This window comes from Natrix helvetica, assembly GCF_964273705.1.
Source record: "Natrix helvetica genome assembly, chromosome: 4".
Classification (NCBI taxonomy): domain Eukaryota; kingdom Metazoa; phylum Chordata; class Lepidosauria; order Squamata; family Natricidae; genus Natrix; species Natrix helvetica.
Window position 1 is genome coordinate 93902487 of NC_138550.1, and position 22841 is coordinate 93925327.

Sequence of the window (22841 nt, forward strand, 5' to 3'; positions counted from 1 at the left end):
CAGGTGCCATCTATAAAACATTTTGTACTGGTTTTCCTTGTATGCAACCGAGTGTCTTTTTTTAATTTGTCCCCCCAAATTTTTTCCATTTGTCTTATTCAATATTATAGCCAAAGTTCTATGCCCATTTTATCATTTGTTCTTTCACGATTTCTTCTTCCATTTTATATTTCAGGAGAAATCTATATATTCTCCCTATCATCTTTCTTTCTGGGCTTTGGATTATTTTATCCAATTCATGTGGTTCCGTTTCGATGCCATATAATTTAGTATCATTATTGTGTTTAGTTTTGATTTGCAAGTAGGTTAGCCAGTCAACTTTCATGTTTTGCTCTGCCAATTCTTCAATTGTTTTTAAATTTCCCTGTCCATTAATTAAGTCTCTGTATCTTAACATTTTATTCAAAGGATATGTTTTTATTCTTCAACCATTTCACAAACAATATACGTATGTTGATTTTTAACACACTGCTTTTCTAAAAAAAAATGCAGATTGTTGGTGGTATTGCTTCAGTGTTTTCACCGAAATATTTTACACCACTTTGGAATTTCATGGGATTTAATCTATTGTAAAACAACACAAAAATGCCCTAGTTTTGCAATGTGATCCAGATTTTACTTAAAAGTAAAAAGAAACATACAAATGAACGAAAAACTAATATTCTGAGTCTCAACAATCATCTCCACTGTTGAGATGGAGGAAAAAGGCAGAAGTGGAAGACAGTTTGTCTGTACCAAACCAATTATTATTTCTTGTTGCTTGGCACAATGACCTCAAGTTATTCTGCATTTCATGTACAGGTATTCCTTGTTTAATGACTGTCTCATTTAGTGACTGTTTGCAGTCACAACAGTGACGAAAGGTTAAGAAAAGGATGCATATTTTCTGTAATTAACTTAGAGAGATGAAGCCATTAATGGTTTTCCATAGATGGGATCATCTTTGGATGTCCAAGAAGTATACATTATAAAAATAAGGTAAGTTCACCTGTTGCAAAACCAGAATGGTTGCAGTTGGCTCAATTTCTCCAAACTGAATTACTTCAGGACAGTGGTTTATTGAGTTTATAATGACTATCCATGTGAAACTGAACCCAATTCAAGATGGCTACTCTGACTTGTTGGGAGTCGGGAGATTTAAAAATTTATCCAATCAATCAATATCACCCCAATATGTAAATATATACGTACATTTTACAAGATTATATTTTAATATTATTACTGAGAGAAATTTAATTGGTATGTACAGAAAGATGTTTCTTTGCACATCATCTAGACTGCGGTGTGGTCTTCTGAGAGAGGTGGTATGAGCACTAATTTGGAGACAGAATATTAGTTGAACTGTCAAATTAAAATATCCTCTTTGCACAGACACTTTTAATTGTGTGTACACTATTTGTTTTATATACACTGTATTTGTTTTTATAATATCATGGATCCCATCTTGGGATCCCAGGTGTCTGAAGGAGTAACACCTACACTTGGGGGTTGATGTGCACAAAACATGTACACCCACACCCACACTTGTCTATATATTCATTGCAGGTAAACATGGGAAAAATGTAAGCATTTACCACCTATTATTATCATTTTTTACAATAAAATTCTGGATTTGAGTTTTGGTATTATGTAAAAATATTTAATTATGTATTGTATTCCTTGAAATCTACAGTCTTAAATATATGTTAAAGCCATTTAGATCCATCAGATTAATCTACTCCTGAGTGGATTTGCAATGGATTACACCATCAAATTGCTAAAGGTGTGTGTGTTTGTGTTTGTGTATGTGTGAGACAAAGTGCCAAATTAATTGTCCTCATTTCCTAACCTGTGAAACCTGTACAGGCAAGAACCTGCTTCTATTACTCTCCAAAAATACTCTATTGTATTGGATATTATTTTGTTTGACTAAAGGTAGCCTAATCAAATGGGATTAAATAAAAGCAGAGATTGAGATTATTTTAGGGTAAAGAAAAATCACTTAAAATACACTCACACATAATAAAAATAAAGATTTCATACGATGGGAGGTGGATACAAATTTCTCCACTACAAAATCATCTGATGCCATGAAAGGGTGGGGTAATTATAGACTTCCTCAGAAAGCTGAAGAGAAGCATTGAGTAAAGGCAATCTCATAACAACCAAAGTCAAGCAGCCGGTAAATATGATTTTGTTTAAACATTAATATGCCTAAGTAATGAATGTGAAAGCAATGCTTTTCATAGCTAACAGACGGTGAGTGTGTGAAAACAAAATGCTGTTTTAGGAATTCAGAGGGCAGTTGAAAATTTAATACAAGATAGTGAAGAGCAAGAGATAGTTACGTATGTCTGTACAAACAAAGCCAAGTGAAAGGTGTTGTCAGTTTTGTGAATGAACACTTGTTAATGAAATGAAATTAATGTGACTGCTTTTTTATTTTAAATGTAAATATAGTACGGGCTGGATCTATAGTATCATGACAGATACTCTGTTTGGAAAGGACATGAAAGGGATTGCAAACAGGACATTTTCCAGTATAGGTTTCCATTGCTGAGCACACATTGGTAAGATTCCTACAATGAGTAGAGGAAGACAATGCAGGGGAAAAGTATCTCTTGGTATCTTAAATCCTGCAGACCACTCTTGTCCCCTTGTGAATATTTCAACTTTCAATGTGCCATAAGAAATTTGTTGAGAGAGAGGGAAAGAATTTAAATATCTCTTTCTCCAAAGACAAGGATTGGTTTGTTCATGTAGTACCAAGAATACAGTTCAATTCAGCAGCACCCAATATTGTCCTGCAACCATGGTACTCAACAGGGAGACTTCAGCCCACCCATCAGACATGGGGATATGTTTTTTCCATTCATGTACACCCACGGCATGATTTAAATGATTATGTGACTGTTTTAACTTCCTCTGGTTCGATGTTGTTCAATGTAACTTTAAAACTAGTGTATAAACTATTAGGAAGTCAACATAGTCTCTATACTTGTATAGGTAGTCCTTGACTTACAACAGTTCATTTAGTGGCTGTTACAACGGCACTGAAAAAAGTGACCCATGACCATTTTTCACAGTTGCAACCTTTATAGCATTCCCATTTTGATGATCATGTCATCAAAATTCAGATGCCCGGTAGCTGGTTCCTACTTATGACGATTGCAGTGTCCCAAGGTCATACGATAACCTTTTGCAACCTTTTGACAAGCAAATTCAATGGGAAAGCCAGATTCACTTAACAACCAGGTTATTAACCCATTAACTGCAATATTTACTTAACAATTGTGACAAGAAAGTTCAAAAATGGGGCAAAATTAACAAATGTCTCACTTAACAACAGAAATGTTGGGGCTCAATTGTAGTCTTAAGCAAGAACTACCTGTATTGGTCTAGATCAGTGTTTCTGAGACTTGGCAACATTAAGATATGTAGACTCTAAGTCCCAGAATTCCCCAACCAGTTGAGGGATTCTGGGAGTTGAAGTCCACATATCTTAAAGCTGCACTGCTCTAGAAAGTATCCGATATTGCATGTTTGTTGTGAATTGTATTTGCTGCTAAGTATATTAATGCTTCCAGTCTAGTTAGTTGCTCCAGTTGCAGGAACTTTGAATATAAAATATACTTGAAAATAATAGCTTTGAAAAGGGCAGCTTGACAGATGCTTTCATATTAAACACATTTCTTCTGCTACTCCCCTCCCCCAGCTTTCCCTTGGGTGTGGCTTTCTAGACTTCTACGTGCAATATCCGAAACCTGTTGCTCCTGAGCATCTGGTTACTTATAGGTTTTCTCTTCTTTTTCTCTAGCCAGTCATGGATTTGAGTCTCACCAGGCTGTCACTTTCCAAAGCCATTACTGCATTTGCCCTGGATCTTTATAATACGTTAAATTCCAATACCCTTTGCAAAAATGTTTTTTTCTCCCCTGCAAGTATTTCAACGGCCCTGGGCATGGTTTTAATTGGTGCAAATGGGAATAGTAAAATGCAGATTGAAAAGGTAAGCAATATCACGATAGGCTTCCTGACAACAACTTGTTTTCTTGTTTTGAGAGATTGATTAAAAAATGTATCGCATAATGCTGGAAGACAAAAGCTGCAGTTGAGGCCCAAGGAAGATTTTGAGCAATGAGGTGGTCTGAGGTGGAATTATGCAAATGACACATTTACCTAAACCAAAGGTATTAATGACATCAATTGTCTGCTTTAAAGAAAACAGACTGTGAGTTCTTTGGGAGCGAACTCCAATTTTATCCATTGCATTCAGAGTCGGTTGAAAAGGAGTGTGTAAAATTGAAGTTTTCCTCTGCCCTTATTTTTTAAGACTCTCTCTTTTTGCTTTTTCTAGTTTGTAGTGAGTATTAAATTTGGTGTTTTTGCTAATATAGTTGTATGTAGCTATACTTTTCTTAATTGGTGCAGTAAAGTAGTTGAACTCTTTCCTGTTTCTGCTTTCTGTTCCGCATCACATGCATCAGCATAACTGATAACAGGAGAGAATAATCTCTGCACTTGAACTTTCCTCCAAATGAATTAGACTGTAATTTTCATTTTACTAGCCATTTGGAGGGCATCGGTTTAGGGAAAGTTGGCCTATTCTCCCAAGCCAAATTCAGCAACTTGAGACATCCACTGGATATTCCCTATAGAGCCGTGATGGCCAACCTATGGCACGTGTGTGGGAAGTGGCATGCAGAGCCATCTCTCTGGGCATCTGAGTCGTCGCGTTACTTTTCCAGGTTTCCAGCTGGTCTTCATGCATGCAGGAGCGGTGGAAAGCAGACGAGCAGTCGCCTGGTGCGCATGCACGCGCTGGGAAGATCTTTGGTTTCCGGCACATGAATGTGCACTGGCCAGCTGGTTTTCATGTGCACATGTGTACCAGAAACCAGAAGACCAGGTGGCCGGTGCGCATGTGCACACTGGAAACAGAAAGATCATTTAGCTGTAGTAACTGTGAAAGGGATCTTGCAGTCCTAGTGGATAACCATTTAAATATGAGCCAGCAGTGTGCAGCAGCTGCCAAAAAAGCCAACACAGTTCTAGGCTGCATCAACAGAGGGATAGAATCAAGATCACGTGAAGTGTTAATACCACTTTATAATGCCTTGGTAAGGCCACACTTGGAATACTGCATTCAGTTCTGGTCGCCACGATGTAGAAAAGATGTGGGGACTCTAGAAAGAGTGCAGAGAAGAGCAACAAAGATGATTAGGGGACTGGAGACTAAAACATATGAAGAACGGTTGCAGGAACTGGGTATGTCTAGTTTACTGAAAAGAAGGACTAGGGGAGACATGATAGCAGTGTTCCAATATCTCAGGGGTTGCCACAAAGAAGAGGGAGTCAAACTATTCTCCAAAGCACCTGAGGGTAGAACAAGAAGCAATGGGTGGAAACTAATCAAGGAGAGAAGCAACTTAAAACTGAGGAGAAATTTCCTGACAGTGAGAACAATTAATCAGTGGAACAGAAGTTGCCTCCAGAAGTTGTGAATGCCCAACACTGGAAGTCTTTAAGAAGGTGTTGGATAGCCATTTGTCTGGAACAGTATAGGGTTTCCTGCCTAGGGAGGGAGTTGGACTAGAAGACCTCCAAGGTCCTTTCCAACTCTGCTATTGTATTGTATTTTCCCGATGCGCACATGCATATTGTGCAGTTGCTTTTCTGGTTTCTGGTATGTGCATGTGCGTGCACGCTCCTGTTTTGGCACTCAGTGCCGAAAAGCTTCACCAACACTGCTATAGTGTTACCCATCCATTCTTGAACATGCAGAAATCTCTCTTAAGTTTGATGAAATTTGCTCTTCCCCCAATTGCAATCCTTTTCCTGCCTCTGTTCCCACTCACTGCAGTTCCTTGCCTTCCAACCAAGGAAATGGGTGACGCAAAGCCTAAACAATTTGGCATATCTTGACATGCCTTTGGATGCTGTTGGAATAAGACAGAGAATATTCCAGTATATTTAAGGGTGACTTAATCCTTTTGCACTTGTGGGTTAGGGATGAGATGACATCAGAAGATTTTTTTTGAAGGCAACATCTTGAGTGCATTGCCAAAAAAGAATATATGTATGGCTGGGACATGTTTGTGTTACGTTTAGGTAGAAATAGAGACGAATTAGTGATGTTTGTTATAAAAAACATAAAGTAGTCGTAAATCATGGCAATTTTGCACATGGAACATATTTGGAATTTTGAGTGCATATCAAGAGTGCATTTGTGAATATGGAGAATTGTATAGTCATGAAGTTGACCAAAACAAAATAATCACACAAACTGCTCTTTGCTCAAAGGCATTCTGCAAATAAATATAATCCAGAGGATGCTGCTTTGTTTTGCAGTAGTTTATATTTGATTACAAAAATATATTGTTGGTGGTTTTAAGTTCAGGTGGAGACACAAACCAGTTGGGACCAGATTCCTTGTTTGCAGATGCCAAGTTGCCTGCCTGCTTACTTGCTTGTCTGCCTGACTGCTTATTTATGTTATAAATAAAGTCTCTGCTGTTTCATTCTGTGTTGATTGCAACTACTTTTGCTACAGGTGCTACACCTTGCTCAAACTCCTGGAGAAGCAGGACCAGTTGATTCTGAAAGAAGAATGGCTGAACTTGGGCCAGAATCTGTGAGACAAGTCACACCTCTTCCAGCAGTAATGTCCAAAAAACATTGTTAAACCCCACAGAATAATACAATTTATCAAATTACTTGTTCCTTCCAGTACTTTGGTCAATAATACTTTGTGGACGGACCCAGGATGAGCTACTATATATGGTAGTGGTAGAGATAAGGTGCCACAGTATCAGAATAACTATGTAGCCTTTAGCCTCTCAGTATCATAGTTGCAGAGTACACCAAAAAACAGACACAAAAATAGGAAAGCAATGAAAAATACAAATGTACGAACACTGTAGGAATACAACCAGTGGTGGGAATCAAAAAGTTTTACTATAGGTTCTGTGGGCGTGGCTGGGTGGGCAGAGCAGGGGAAGGATACTGCAAAATCCCCATTTCCTCCAGATGAGCTGGGACTCGGGAGGCAGAGAATAGATAGGGTGGGGCCAGTTAGAGGTGGGTGAAATCTACTTAGCTTTGCTACTGGTTCGCAAGTGTGAGTGCATGAACCACATCTGCACATGCGCAGGACTTTCTGCACATGCGCAGAGCATCTATTGAGCGGAGCCTCCTGCTGAGCGCGCCTGAAAGGTAAGTAGAACAGCAAGTAGAACAGCGAGGGGTGGGGGAAATCAGCTATGCCACATTATTTAGATTAGCTAGAAAGCAGGAAATCCTGCTTTCTAGCTAATATAAATTGCGTGCAACAGCTGATCTTCAGAAATACCTCATTTTTCTACTACCAGTTCAGGCAAACCGGTAGCTTTTTTTTTACTATCGGTTTGGGTGAACTGGTCCAAATCAGTAGCATTTCACCCCTGGATTATGGGGGAAAGTCTCGGGGGGGGGGGGGAATGCTATTCCAGATCAGGCACCATGCAAAGTTTTCCACCCCTCCATATCTCTGGCACATTTGGTGCATAATCCTTGTGACAGAAAGATTCAAAATCTAGAGGAGAGAACTTAATTACCATAAGAACCTGTGGCTGTCACAGTGATCCTAGCTGAGCAAGAATGACTCATTTATCTGAAGGCAGACTGGGGTTGCTATTGGTGGCCTACTCTAGTTTTACTCCTCTCTACCACTTTGGGAGGCAATTGTAGAAATATAATATTGGAGGCTTATGTTTTCTTTAATATTACCAGTTTCATTTTTTAAAAATAATAAAGTCAGGCGACTCAGATAACTTGTGTGCCCTGAGAGAGAGATTAGCAGGTCCCTTGACAGAAATGGGCACCAAAGTTGACTGCCCTGCCGTGAAATAAATTGAACCTTGTGATATGCTTCTTGCCTTTTATGCCAAGGAGACAGCAATATCATTATTTTTATTCAGTTTCCAATCTTCCATTTCATATCTTGACTAGGAGGGGACAATTTACTCAGAGTTCAAGCAACTACTACTTCAGCTGAATAACCTCAGCCATGGTTACCAGCTGAAACTGGCCAATAATTTGTTCATGCAGAAAGGATATCAATTTCTTCAGGTAAGGCCTCTCTCCTTTAAATAAAGTTAGAGCCTTTTCATTGCTTGCCAAGTATTCTAGATTCAGTGTGTGTAATCGTCATGGAAAGCTGAGAAATATCCAGTGCTGAATCTGTCAGTCAGTGTGGGCAATACTGAAATACCATATTTTTCAGAGTATAAGATGCACCGGAGTATAAGATGCAGCAAGGTTTTGAAGAGGCAAATTAAAAAAAAAGTTTTTGCACTCTGCAAACCTCCCCAAAATGGCCCATTTTTTGCGAAAACGGGCCCATTTCTTTTTCAAAAAAAGGGCATGGATTGCCCTTAGGAGGCTTGCAGAGTGCTCCTGGGAGGGGGGAGGGGGGAAACGAGCAAAAATCCAGCCCATTTTTTGCAAAAACGGGCCCTTTTTTCGTCAAAAAAAAAGAGAGGGCATGGATAGCCTTAGGGAGGCTTATAGAGTGCTCCTTGGGGCTGGGGGGGGGGGGATTGAGCAAAAAATAGCCAATTTTTTGCTCATTTCTGCTTTTCCCAGCCCCCAGGAGCTCTCTGAAAGCTTCCATAAGGCTATGCATGGCTATTTTGATGAAGGGGATGGGGTTTCGGGAGGCAAAAAAATGCTGTATTCATTGTATAAGACGCACCCAGATTTTCAGCCTCTTTTTTGAGGGAAAAAGCATAGGAAGCTATACTCATGCATCTTATACTCCGAAAAATATGGTAGATGGACCAGTTAGCCAGCTCAAGTTCAAAGCAGCTTCCTATGCTGTTGTAATCCTAACATCAGACACTTTCTTTAAGAAACGATGGAAAGTAGAGAGCTCATATCCAAGACTTGCTGATTTTCTGCAGCATTCTAAGTCATTGTTAAAAATGGTGGTCTTAACTGAGGCCATATTCAGTTTGATGTTATATTGCCTTAAATCAGGGGTGTCTAATTTGCGGCCCACAGCCCCGATGTGTCACACGCTGGACATGCCCACCCCTTTTAAGGGGAAAAAAGTCCTGATATGACACTTGATGACAACATGATGTTCAGGGGTAGGATTCAAATTTTTTTACTACCAGTTCTGTGGTCGTGTCTTGGTGGACGTGGCATGACTTGATGGGCATGGCAGGGGAAGGATACTGCAAAATCCCCATTTCCTCTCCACTCCTGGGGGAAGGATACTGCAAAATCCCCATTCCCTCCCCACTCCTGTGGGAAGGATACTGCAAAATCCCCATTCCCTTCCCCACTCCTGGGGAAGGATACTGCAAAATCCCCATTCCCTCCACACTCCTGGGGAAGGATACTGCAAAATCCCCATTCCCTCCCCACTCCTGGGGAAGGATACTGCAAAATCCCCATTCCCTTCCCCACTCCTGGGGCAGGATACTGCAAAATCCCCCATTCTCTCCCCACTACTGGGGAAAGATACTGCAAAATCCCCATTCCCTCCCCACTTCTGAGGGAAGGATACTGCAAAATCCCCATTCCCTTCCCATTCCTGGGGAAGGATACTGCAAAATCCCCATTCTCTCTCCACTCCTAGGGGAAGGATACTGCAAAATCCCCATTCCCTTCCCATTCCTGGGGAAGGATACTGCAAAATCCCCATTCCCTCCCCACTCCTGGGGGAAGGATACTGCAAAATCCCCATTCCCTTCCCATTCCTGTGGAAGGATACTGCAAAACCCCCATTTCCTCCCCATTCCTGTGGAAGGATACTGCAAAATCCCCATTCCCTCCCCACTCCTGGGGGAAGGAAACTGCAAAATCCCCATTCCCTCCCCACTCCTAGGGGAAGGATACTGCAAAGTCTCCATTCCCTCCTTACCCCATAACCTGCTTTCCAGCTCTGTTTTCCTGTGCAGGGCAACAAAAGAAGACCCAGCGATCAGCTTGGAGGCAGCAATAGAGACCGACCATCAGCTAGGACTCAGAAGCTGGGAGGCTGAGAATAGATGGGGACAGGGCCAGTCAGAAGTGGTATTTGCCAGTTCTCTGAACTACTCAAAATTTCCGCTATTGGTTCTCCAGAACCGGTCAGAACCAGCTGAATATCACCTTTGATGATGCTGCGAGTTTGACACCCCTGCTTTAAATCCAAGAGAGGAGGAAAAAATGTGTCCTTTTCTTTTTGAGTCACCATGAATATTTTAGCATATTTTAACATTCCATTCCCCAAGCATTATATTCTGGTTAGGGTTACCCAGATGTCTAGCAAAAGGAAGAGGTGCCATCCTTTTTGTCTAGCTTTTTGAATTCAGGTAGTCCTCAACTTACAATAATTCTTTTAGTGACTGTTCAAAGTTACAAGGGTAATGAAAAAAGTGACTTGTGATTGTTTTTCACACTTACAACCATTGCAGCATCCTCACGGTCAGAAGATCAAAATTCAGATGCTTGGCAACTGATTCATATTTATGACGGTTGCAGTTGCCCCGAGGTCATGTGATCCCCTTTTGCGACCTTCTGATAAGCAAAGTCAATTGGGAAGCCGGATTCACTTAACAACCATGCTATTAACTTAACAATTGCAATGATTCACTCAACAACTGTGGCAAGAAAGGTGGTAAAATGGGACAAAATTCACTTAACAGCTGACTTGCTTAGCAACAGAAATTTGGGGGTCGCAAGATGAAGACTAACTGTATTTTCCTGAGCAGCTTTTCTCCACAGTGCAGAGCTTCTCTAATATGTGCTAACCACAAGTTTACAAGCCCTACTCATTAATTTAATCACTTGGTTAGTGCCCACAGGTCAGTTTACACAGTTGCCTGAAATTAACCAGACCTCAATCAGTTACAAGCTGAAGGCTTTTACCTCCTAACTGTATTAGCATAGTCCTTTAATTGAAAAACTGATCTTTCTGATGCTGGAAGAAGTTCATTTCATTTTCACACAGACCTAAATACATTTTTGGCAGTCTTTCACTGTAATTTTTGCGATAAGAAAGTTAATGAGTTAGGACCTCAATTCTCAATCATCCAGGTCATGGTTGTCCCAAAAGTTCTTTTTCAAGGGGCAACTGAACTTTCAGAAAGTCCAGTTGCCTCTCGAAAAAGTGCCTTTGGGTTAAAGAGTTAGTGTATCCTCCTTTCCCCCAAATTTGTCCTCCTTTCCACTTGCCCACATCCTCCTTTATCTGTTTCAGCAGATCTGAAAGTCCCCTTTCTGTGGGAAAGTGCAATGAATTAGAGATCTTCCTAAACAAAGCTTTGGTGGGTGGGGAAATATATGCTCATAGGGACGTGATGGTTCAGTGGCTAAGATACTGAGCTTGTTGATCAGAAAGGTAGGCAGTTCGAATCTCTAGTGCCGCGTAACGGAGTGAGCTCCTGTTATTTATCCCAGCTTCTGCCAACCTAGCAGTTTGAAAGCATGTAAAAAAGCAAGTAGAAAAATAGGAACCACCTTTGGTGGGAAGGTAACAGCGTTCCATGCGCCTTCTGCATTTAGTCATGCTGGCCACATGACCACGGAGATGTCCTCGGCTTTGAAACAGAGATGAGCACCCTCCCTAGAGTTGGGAACGATTAGCACATATGTGCGAAGGGAATCTTTACCTTTATCTTTAGGCTTGTTGGCTTTGTGTCTTGCCTCTCCATGTAAGAAAAATTCCTAGCATTTCACAAACAAAATTCTGCTGACTAAAAATGCATCACCTCAGGCTGTGTTTTCCTTCCCTCCTCTCATTGAAATTTTCCAGCTATATCTCACAAATACTAAAGAAATCTACAACGCTATGGGGCAGATAGTGGATTTTTACCTTGCTACCGAAGAAACAAGAAAGACAATTAACCTTGAAATTTACAAACAGACCCAAGGTAAGAAAGGCAAAGTTTTCTTGTCCCGACAATAGGTTGCCCTCGCATAATGACGCCAAAAGTCACTGGCAAGTGACACTGTTGCAAAACAATATGATTGCTAGCTTGCCCGTTGGCTCCACTTGTTGGAAACCAGTTGTGAAGGAGCTGAATCTTGGCCAGGTGAGTACGGAGTTATGCAGTAGTCATAAGTGTGAGGACTGGTTGTAAAGTTACTTTTTCAGAACTGTTGTGATTTTAAATGGTCCCTAAACAAGGCTGTTATTACCAAGGACTACCTATACTTCATTCTGTGTACATTGCAAAAGAAATGGAAACTTTTTAGGCAGGTAGAGGTAAGAAATTCAAACCTTGGATAAGTCACAATTCTTTAAGATGGGGAAAAACCCTTTCCTGAAAGCCTAGAAATTTGCCCTCAGTCAGTATTGCCAAAATGGAACTAAATAGATCTATAGGCAGCTTCCCATTTCCCCAAGAGACTCTTAGTTCTTACAAGTCTTATACAAGCTATCTATTTATCTTTTTCCATGTGATTTATTATGGATGAAAGTCTCTGTAGCCTATTGTTTATTTTTATGAAAAGAGTGAACCTGAGTATCTTGGAGATGGGAGATAGATATAAACTGAAAAAAATAAATGTGTACGTGTCTACGGAGATTCTCAGTCATTCATGGTTGTCCCAAAGTTGCTTTTTCAAGAGGCAACTTATTTTTCTTTGACAACGTTTCACTTCTCATCCAAGAAGCTTCTTCAACTTTGGAGCTGAAGAAGCTTCTTGGATGAGAAGAGAAATCTTTCGGAAATAAATGTGTAAGCATTAACAATTTTGGGGAGACTAGACTCAAACATCAAGCACTTAGGGCATTGGCCTAAGGATAGCACTTAGCTAAACTTGGCTGACTCTCCCTCCATCTTCACACACCCACAACCACACATTAAGCAAGTTGTTTGGAGAAGAAACCACCAAAGAATTGTAGGACTATAGACTTGACAGCAAAATTGGGAAAACATAGTAAAATAAGACAACGGCAAACTACAAATTATTGCTGCCAGGAAAACTCCATGTCTCCAGAAATTTACTTGAAGGAGGCTTCCACTTTGCTTATGCTTTTCACTAGATGTCTACAGATGCTTGGAAAGTTCATGGTTTTGGACATCCTTGTCAATATATATATGGGTCTATGTGGTGTAGAAGGAGTAAAATAAAGAGCAATTTCATGCAGAGCAGAGTTAGATAGCTGATGGGCCGTAAGAAACTCCTTGAAGATATGAGACTTAACTGACTGGAAAATTCTGGGAGTTGAAGTCCATATATCTTGATGCTGCTAAATTGAGAAACACTGCTCTAGAGCAGGGCCTGTTAAACTTGCAGCCCTTGGATCGGATGCGTCACGTGCTGGGCACGCTCATGCCTGGTTTAGCGAAGGGGAAAAAAAGTCACAATACGTCATGTGATGCCGCCGTGATGACGCGAGTTTGATACACCTGCTCTAGAGTATTACCTGTTAGTGAAAATAAACAATGTGGTTTCCCAGCTTACATATTTATTTCCTATTTAAATTTCTAGATCCTCCCATTCATCAACAATTCTAATTTCTCCTAACCTACCAACTTTCCATTTTTAATACTAATTTTATGTTTAAAAAAAGGGTATACTATGCACCATTCAGTATGCCCTTAGTCTATAAAATATTGTTCAAGTAGATGCAAGGGATATTTCCTTACCAGGTTAAAAAAAGTCAAGTACACAATTCATTTTGTTTCCCATATCCATTCATATTTCTTTTTGTCGCAGGAAACATTAAGGAACTTTTTGCTCCAGGTGTGATTGGACCACAAACGGTGCTGGTGCTGGCAAATGCCATTTACTTTAAAGCAACTTGGCAACATCAATTTGATCCGAAGTATACAACTGAAAGACATTTTAGGCTGAATGAGGTATTGCAGTGCTACATAAAATATCATTACAGTACAGTACAGCAATATGTGACCTTTTAAATATTACACAATATAGCATGACTTGACTATACGTTTGAATATAATTGATGTGCTACCAACTTTCAGAGTTGTTCTATCATTCATATGTAGGGAAACTATGTCCTTTTAGATGATGGTGGACTACCATTTCCATAATGTGTGATGCATAGCTGTTGGCTAGGGCCAATGGATTTTGAAGTCCAACAACATCTGAAGGAACCATAAGGTTACACAACCATTTTAAGTTACAGATTGGCTGACTTTCCACTAACGCAGAATACAGGGTTAGTATACATCATTGGACAAGAGTGGGAAAGATCTATACCCAAAGAGACCTGTTATTAATCATTCCCCTCCCCCCCTGATAAGTGGCCATCCCCTTTATAATGCCAGATACAAGAGACTCCATTGTTTTATCTATCGAGATTCTCAGTCATCCAGGTCATGGTTGTCCCAAAGATGCTTTTTCAAAAGGCAACTGGTCTTCGTTACTCAAAGTCTACTCAAACAAAGTCCAGTTGCCTTTTGAAAAAACACCTTTGGGACTCAATTGTTTTATTTTTCACAGTTAGACAGTTTTCACCTAACACGTTCTTCCTTCTACTCAGTCAAATCTCTTTTCTTCTTATTTAAAACCCAGTAGCTTGGCTTTACTCCTGTCCAATATACAGAATAGAGCAGTGGGTCTCAACCTTCCTAATGCCGCGACCCTTTAATACAGTTCCTCATGTTGTGGTGACCCCCAAACATAAAATTATTTTATGTTTTCCGTATTTTTTCAAAAATATGTGTTTTCCAATGGTCTTAGGCGACCCCTGTGAAAGGGTTGTTTGGCCTCCAAAGAGGTCCCGACCCACAGGTTGAGAACCGCTGGAATAGAGAGAGAAACATCTGCAGAGATTTTTATTTATTTACAAACACAATCATTTCAATGGCTGAAGGCAGGACTCCTGTTTCTCTATCTCCTTGTAGCAACTACAGGTGGAGATGCCAGCAGTTGTCTAAATAAAGTCAAAGCAATGGTGGCACTCATCTTGAGACCTTTAATCTAAGGCTGAGTTTGAAATTCTTTAGAACAAACCTGGATATGATCTGTTGCAGGTACCCACGGAGCAGCAGACAGAACCAGATCAAAGATAGTCCTCATTTAGCAATCATACTTGGGACCAGCAACTTGGTTGTTAAATGAAATGGTTGTTAGTGAAACCGGGGCTATGCTTATGAACTTACTTTAGGTTTCCTTTGATTTCCATATCTGTTAAAGGTTGTAAATGCAAGGATTGGTTGTAAAATTACTTTACCACCATCGTAACTGCAAATGAGGCAGTAGCGAAAACAAAGACTACTTGCACATCCAGTGCAGTTGACAACAGTGCATACGGATAGGGTGACCACTAGGTGGCAACAGAGAAAAGATAGGTGGAAAACATGCTACCTATTGGATTTGGTAATGTGGATTTGGTAGCTCTAATAGTAGTACAACTTCAAAAAGTTGCTCCCTCCCTAAGAGAGTTCCCTGAGCCATAATCAGGGACGTGCGGTCAGGGGAGGCAGGGGAGGCAGAGCCTCACCTCTCTTCATGAAATAATAGTATATAATATTATATACTATATATATATATATGGCAGGTGAGATCCTGCCGAAACGTTGCAAAGACAGTCTCAACCTTACACGGGAAAAGACCCGAATACAACAAAACCAGCATACCTACACCCGTGAAAATCTACGAACACACACACACACACACACACACACACACACACACACATATATATATGTGTGTGTTTGTGTTACAACCCCTGGTATGACCAAATATGGGAGGGAGCTCACTCCTCCCTCTTTCTGTCCTTTTGGCTCATCACAGAAAACCATCCAGGCAGAAACCCATATTGTTATTTTTAATGTTGCCTTTTTATATTTGTGTTGTATGTGTGCTGATAAAATAAAGGGAGACTAGTATAGATCCATTTCGAGCTATTTAGCTCTCATCAGCTAGCCATACCCTTACTGGGATTCGAACCTGGGCTGTATTATACACTAGGCAAGAGTCTTAGCCACTATGCCATAGGCTTCTCCTCCTTTATCAGCTGAGCTTGTAACACAAACACATACTTATTTCCCTGGCTCATATTATAATATTATATACATCCGTCCGGCCGCGCCCAGGAGCTGCGGAGGCAGATGTTCTCGGCGCTCCCGGATGACGAAGGCACGAAAGCGACTGGGGAACAACGAGAACCTTCCTGCCTCTGCTGGATTTCGTGCGCTCCTCGCAACTGCAATATGCAGTCGCGAGGAGCGCGCAAAGTCCAGCAGAGGTAGGAAGGTTCTCGTCGTTCCCCAGTCGCTTTCGAGGACTGCGGAGCGCGAGCCGGCGGAGCACGCTCAGGAAGGCGGGGAATGGGATCACGTGTGCTGGAGGCTGAGGCAGCCTGAGCCTCCAGCACACATGGTCCCATTCCCCGCCTTCCTGATGACGTCACCAGCCTCACCAGCCATAAACCTCACCGCACGTCACTGGCCATAATTACTACTGTATGTCGGCATGAAGGGCTTAAATATGCAAGGTCTGGTTAGCTGAAGAAGTGCGCTCCCTCCAATATAAACTTTAACTCTTGATTAAAGCTAGGATGGAATAGACTTGCTTTGGGTTCTAGAGCACTTTTTTTACACCCATGGACACAAGCCATTTTTGCAGTTGTCTGAACAGACCACTTGCAGAAGCTTTAAACCTTAGGCTGAGCCTATTAGCGTATGTTGCCAAACAGAACATGTCACCTTAAAAAATCCCAAACAGCCACTGCATAATGATTTGCATAATGCCTTTTTTTAATCGAGTCAAAACTGTTTCTCTATCTGCAGCTGGATTGATACAATTCTTTCTACTGCTTAACATCATAAAGGGCAGTTCTAATAAAAACAAGGGTAGTGATCCATGTTCTGTCCTCACTACATGTCAGTCTGTGTATGGCTCGACATGCAGCTAAACCCACCTATCCTCCAATAAAACAGACCATGTGCATAGATCTGAATGCTTTATTGAAAGAAATGGTGAAACTGGGGGAAATAGGAATACATACAATGCAAACCAAATACAAGATAGGCAGTATTGAGTTACTGCTGAACATAACAATTAATAAATACAAGCAATTTAAATCTCACCAGCGATGCTCTGTGTGTCGGATAGGTTTGCCCTTGGATGACCATGTGCCACAGATTAAGATGGATTCTTCTTTGTGCTTCTGCCTTCTCCAAATCCTAAAGGAAAATGGAGTCTGACTTCCCAGCATGCACTTGGTTTGAGAGTGCGGGCTGATGGGTAAATGGGTTGGCTTCAAACAATATACTTGGTATTTTGTCTCTCCTGCCACTAGATGGGGCTAGAGGGCAACAACAGTACATAAAGATTGTATGTTGGGGCATATTTGTCCCTCTGACCACTAGATGGGGCTAGAGAGCAACAACACTATATATAAAGTTTATATGCGTGGGCATGACAATCCAACTTTCTCTGGTCTAGCCTGGGCGCCCTAGGGAGGCAGTCCTTAAGCTCCACACAACTGTTTCCTCTCTTATAAGCAACATAAGTTTGGACTTCTGCCTACGTGATGTCTGTTCACTTGGACGTCCCACAGCAGTTGGACAATATATTTTGGGAAATCTGAAGACTGTAATATAGTGTATGAAACTGGAAAATAAATCTCCCTAAAATATTATCAACATGAACAATGAAAAAAGGGGGCAAATGGAGTGTGGATTTTAATCTTCTATGTTGACAACATATCACACAGGTAAACATTTCTACCCTGTAATTTACTTATCCCTTCTTTCATGAGTAACCACTTGCCAAATTTGCATGTTACCAAATCCTAGTTCTGTATTTCATTTTCAGCTTCCAAAAGTCAGAAACTGTACTATGTTGGTCCTTAACATAAGAGGATGTTTTATATCTTAAACATGTATCTATTCCTATCTTTGGAAACAGAAGGAAACTAAACTTGTCCATATGATGTATCAGAGAGGGAGATTTAAACTGGGACACACAGATGGAAAAAGTGCCCAGATCCTCTGCCTGCCATACGTTGATGAACTTTTGTCCATGATGATAATATTACCAAATGACATCAGCCATCTGGAGCAGGTAAATCCGAAGCACGGCACTGAAACATAAAACATTATTTATTTATTTCACAGTTTCTGCATGTTGTATGTTGGGGCATATTTGTCCCTCTGGCCACTAGATGGGGCTAGAGAGCAACAACACTATATAAAGGTTATATGCTGCAACCTTAAAAATTCAAACTTAAAAATACATACATAAAGCAATTCAAACTTAAAAATACATACATAAAGCAATTCAAACTTAAAAATACATACATAAAGCAGTCACCCGGTTTCTAGATTTTTAAATTTAGCCTCCAAATATTAGGCTCCTTCCTCACTGTGCAGTATCTAAAGACGGCTTCAATTAATCATACTTTTCAATTAGGCCTAAAAAAAGGAGGCTACAACCACCAGGATCCAAATGAATTAGGAAACAAACTTCATGTTTTCAAATCCTGGTTTGCTTCATTCCTGTCAGTCCTAGTTTCCTTGAAAAGGCATTATGGCCGTTTGCAGACTATGTATTAAACCAGGTCAGGTAACATCCTATCAGATGGACTCTCACTACGTATAAATCTTGGATAATAATATTATTATTCTTACAGAACAAATAAATGAGCAAGTAAATTAGCGTGTTGTATCATGCACACATGTCTGATTTCTGAGTTTATAGTACAGAATATTGTGCAAATATGTAAATAGATTAATTTAGTAATCAGGTTAAGCATGTTGTGTGAATGCAGCCAGTGGGAAACTATGATTAATTCCCTCAGCAAATTTAGAGAAGTGAAAAAAGAAAATGATGGCTGCAGAGGCATAAGCACCTTCAGGGCCCAAACTAACGCTGCACTTATTGAAGGCACTTGAGTTACCTGCAGGTGGCAATGCTGTTGAAGAAAATATTGTACCAGCTTGTTGGCTGAAGGCACTCTCCAGTCTACGGTCTAACAGCACGCTTGTAGCAGCTCCTTTCAGGCGTTAGAGGGAGCTAACAGAAAAGAAAAGGAAAGGAATTAAGATTCAGCCATGTAGAATGAAACATTTGTTTCAAGAGAAATTCCATGAGATCCTGTTCACTGTTGCTCAGTGTTTGGTAAATAATTCAAGCTAGATAAAATCAGGGTTTAAGTGAGGGAAATGTTCTTTTTTTTATTGAAAATGTATATATGCAAGGATAGATGTAAAACCCAAGTTATCAAGTGAAATATAATCTCTATGTGACCATAGGGATTTACTGTTAAAATGATAAATTTCTACCTGGATTTAATTTTCTTTCATTCATTCATTCATTCATTCATTCATTCATTCATTCATTCATTCATTCATTCATTCATTCATTCCAAGAGAGTTGTAATGCTCTACTGTAACAAATTTATAATTGCCTAAGAGATGGATGAGTAGGGTAAAGGCCACACATGAAATCAACAGCCATTGTGAAATCACACAGAGGCCCCAGATATTGCCAGGAACCTAATGCAACTTTTTTCATTATATTTATGAAATAAGAGGGATAGCTTTTTTTGCTTCCTAAACATTCCCAAACTGCTGAAATGGAGCAGCCTTCTTGCTTGACTGGTAATACAATTGAAGGCCTTGATGATGAAAAGGGATGAAGTTGCAGTCTGCAGCTGTAATGGGCTGTGAGAGAAACCTTTGAAGACAGGAGGATGAGCTGCAGCCTAAACAAGGCTCTCACAAGAGAAACCTGAGTCCAGATTTCTGAAGGTGGAGAAAACATCTCAGAAGGGACCCTCCCTGGCTCTCTGGAAACTAAAGGAGGGGGGAAGTAGCGCTTTCAGACTTGCAAGGTTCTGTTACTGTAACCTTATCATAAGGTTATGGTATCATTCATGGTTCTGCTTGTCTATCTGGATTAAATTGCAAGGCTAATGGTAGCTGACAAAAAACATTCATTCCTAGCATAAGGTACTGGATTGCAGGATATGCCATCCAATTGATATGTATGATCACTTACACAATGAGTTCAATTTAAATGAAAACACACCCCATTTCACCATAGGCATGAAAGACAAGGTCTGCTATCCAGGTGCCCCATCACTTATTGCCAATTATGTTTAAACTACACAGGTGGAGGCCGCCCTGACCTGCAAGAATTTAGCAAGCTGGCTTTCTCCAGGAAACCTGAGGGAGCATTCTGTGGAAATATATATACCTCGCTTCAAGTTAGAAGCCTGCTATGATCTCAACCTGATGTTGCAAGGCTTGGGCCTCATTGATGTATTTAGTGAAGCAAAAGCAGACCTCTTGGGAATGTCGCCTTCCCGCCGACTCTTCTTGTCCACAGTTGTTCACAAAGCTTATGTAGACATCAATGAAGTAGGGACTGAAGCAGCAGCTGCAACAGGTGTCGCAGTCTCTAACAGGAGCTTAGAACACCATGAATTATTTGTGGCTGACCATCCCTTCCTCTTCTGCATTCTGCATAATCCTACAGACACAGTGCTTTTCCTTGGGAAACTCTGCTGTCCTTGAAACTCAAGCAGTGTTACTTTTTTCTTTAAGCTTATTAAAGTATACTCCAAACCACACATTTCTGTGCAATAACTTGATTATAAAATGGCTGTTACAATGCGCCTTGAATATATTGCTTAATTTCCTCTCTCACACAAACACTTTTTTGGTACTGCATTTCTTAAGTTAATTCAGTAATACGTTCAGCATTATCTTTTTGAAAGCACGAATAAATAGGATAGAATAGAATTCTTTATTGGACAAGTGTGATTGGACACACAAGGAATTTGTCTTTGGTGCATATGCTCTCAGTGTACATAAAAAGACAAGATACGTTCATCCAGAATCATAAGGTACAGCACTTAATGATAGTCACAGGCAGTGACGTGCGGTGAGGTTTATGACTGGTGAGGCTGGTGACGTCATTAGGAAGGCGGGGAATGGGACCACGTGTGCTGGAGGCTCAGGCTGCGTCAGCCTCCAGCACACGTGATCCCATTCCCCGCCTTCCTGAGCGTGCTCCGCCAGCTCGCACTCCCCAGTCCTCGAAAGCGACTAGGGAACGACGAGAACTTTCCTGCCTCTGCTGGACTTTGCGTGCTCCTCGTGACTGCATATTGCAGTTGCGAGGAGCGCGCGAAATCCAGCAGAGGCAGGAAGGTTCTCATCGTTCCCCAGTCGCTTTTGTGCCTTCGTCATCCGGGAGCGCCGAGAACATTTCTCCCTCTGCAGCTCCCGGGTGCAGCCGGATGGATGTATATAATATTATAATATTATAATATTATATATATATATATATATATATATATATATATATATATATATATATATATATATATATATATATATATATATATATATATATATATATATATATATATATATATATATATATATATATATATATATATATATATATATATATATATATATGTTGTATTTGTACTGATAAATAAATAAAGAGAGACTAGTATAGATCTATTTCGAGCTAATTAGCTCTCATCAGCTAGCCATACCCTTACTGGGATTCGAACCTGGGCTGTATTATATCTTAGGCAGAAGTCTTAGCCACTAAGCCACAGGCTCGACTCCTTATCAGTTGAGCCAGGGAAATAGATATTTATTTGTGTTACAACCCCTGGTATGCCTAAATATGGGAGGAAGGTCACTACTCCCTCTTTCTGTCCTTCGGCTCATCTCAGAAAACCATGGAGGCAGAAAACCATATTTTTATTTTTAATGTTGCCTTTTTATATTTGTGTTGTATTTGTACTGATAAATAAATAAAGGGAGACTAGTATAGATCTATTTCGAGCTAATTAGCTCTCATCAGCTAGCCATACCCTTACTGGGATTCGAACCTGGGCTGTATTATATCTTAGGCAGAAGTCTTAGCCACTAAGCCACAGGCTTGACTCCTTATCAGTTGAGCCAGGGAAATAGGTATTTATTTGTGTTACAACCCCTGGTATGCCTAAATATGGGAGGAAGGTCACTACTCCCTCTTTCTGTCCTTCGGTTCATCTCAGAAAACCATGCCTGCATGAGCCGAAGGACAGAAAGAGGGAGTAGTGACCTTCCTCCCATATTTAGGCATACCAGGGGTTGTAACACAAATATATATATATATATATATATATATATATATATATATATATATATATATATATATATATGTGTGTGTGTGTGTGTGTGTGTGTGTGTGTGTGTGTGTGTGTGTGTGTGTGTGTGTGTATGTATGTATATGTATATGTATATGTATATGTATATGTATATGTATATGTATATGTATATGTATAATATACTATTATTTCATGAAGAGAGGTGAGGCTCTGCCTCCCCTGCCTCCCCTGACCGCACGTCCCTGGTCACAGGGTACAAATAAGCAACTGGGAAACAATATCAATATAAATCGTAATGATACAAGCAATAAAGTTACAGTTGTGCAGTCATAAGTGGGAGGAGATGGGTGATAGGAATGATAAGACTAATAGTAATAGGAATTATATACAAGGAACATGGTATGCAAACATTGTGAATAATGTTACAGCACCTAGAACAGTCTTCTCCAATCCTAAAAGCTCAAGATACGTTGGACTCCCTGTCTCCACAAATGTTGAAAAATGCTGCCTGGGAAGTACACAGGATATTGGTCAATATATTCAGAGGTCACCTGGTGGCAGTCTAGAACAGGTGACATTGTGGCTGAGGAATTCTGGGTATTGAAGTCTTTACACCTGAAAGTTGACAAGGTTCAGTAACACTGGTCTAGAAGAATTTTATTTTCTCTGAGCAAGGAATCACTTTTCATGCTGAGCCTCAGCAAATAACATGCAGAATGCAGAACAGAAATATTTTTTTCCTGCAACCTTCTGGTCCTGAAGTGTAATAGAAATAGCTTTAAAT

At 40.3% G+C, this 22841-nt stretch overlaps 1 protein-coding gene across 1 annotated transcript; it reads left to right on the top strand.

Annotated features, from left to right (window-relative positions):
* Positions 1–3802: 3802 nt before the first annotated feature.
* On the top strand, positions 3803–20461 carry LOC309391417 (leukocyte elastase inhibitor-like; the record flags this gene model as incomplete). The annotated part of the gene is made up of 7 exons (XM_081951860.1): positions 3803–3988; positions 6533–6640; positions 7969–8088; positions 11765–11882; positions 13678–13820; positions 17845–18000; positions 20052–20461. 7 exons carry the CDS (start codon positions 3803–3805, stop codon positions 20454–20456), a joined length of 1236 nt encoding a protein of 411 aa, XP_081807986.1. The 3' UTR covers positions 20457–20461.
* Positions 20462–22841: the final 2380 nt, after the last annotated feature.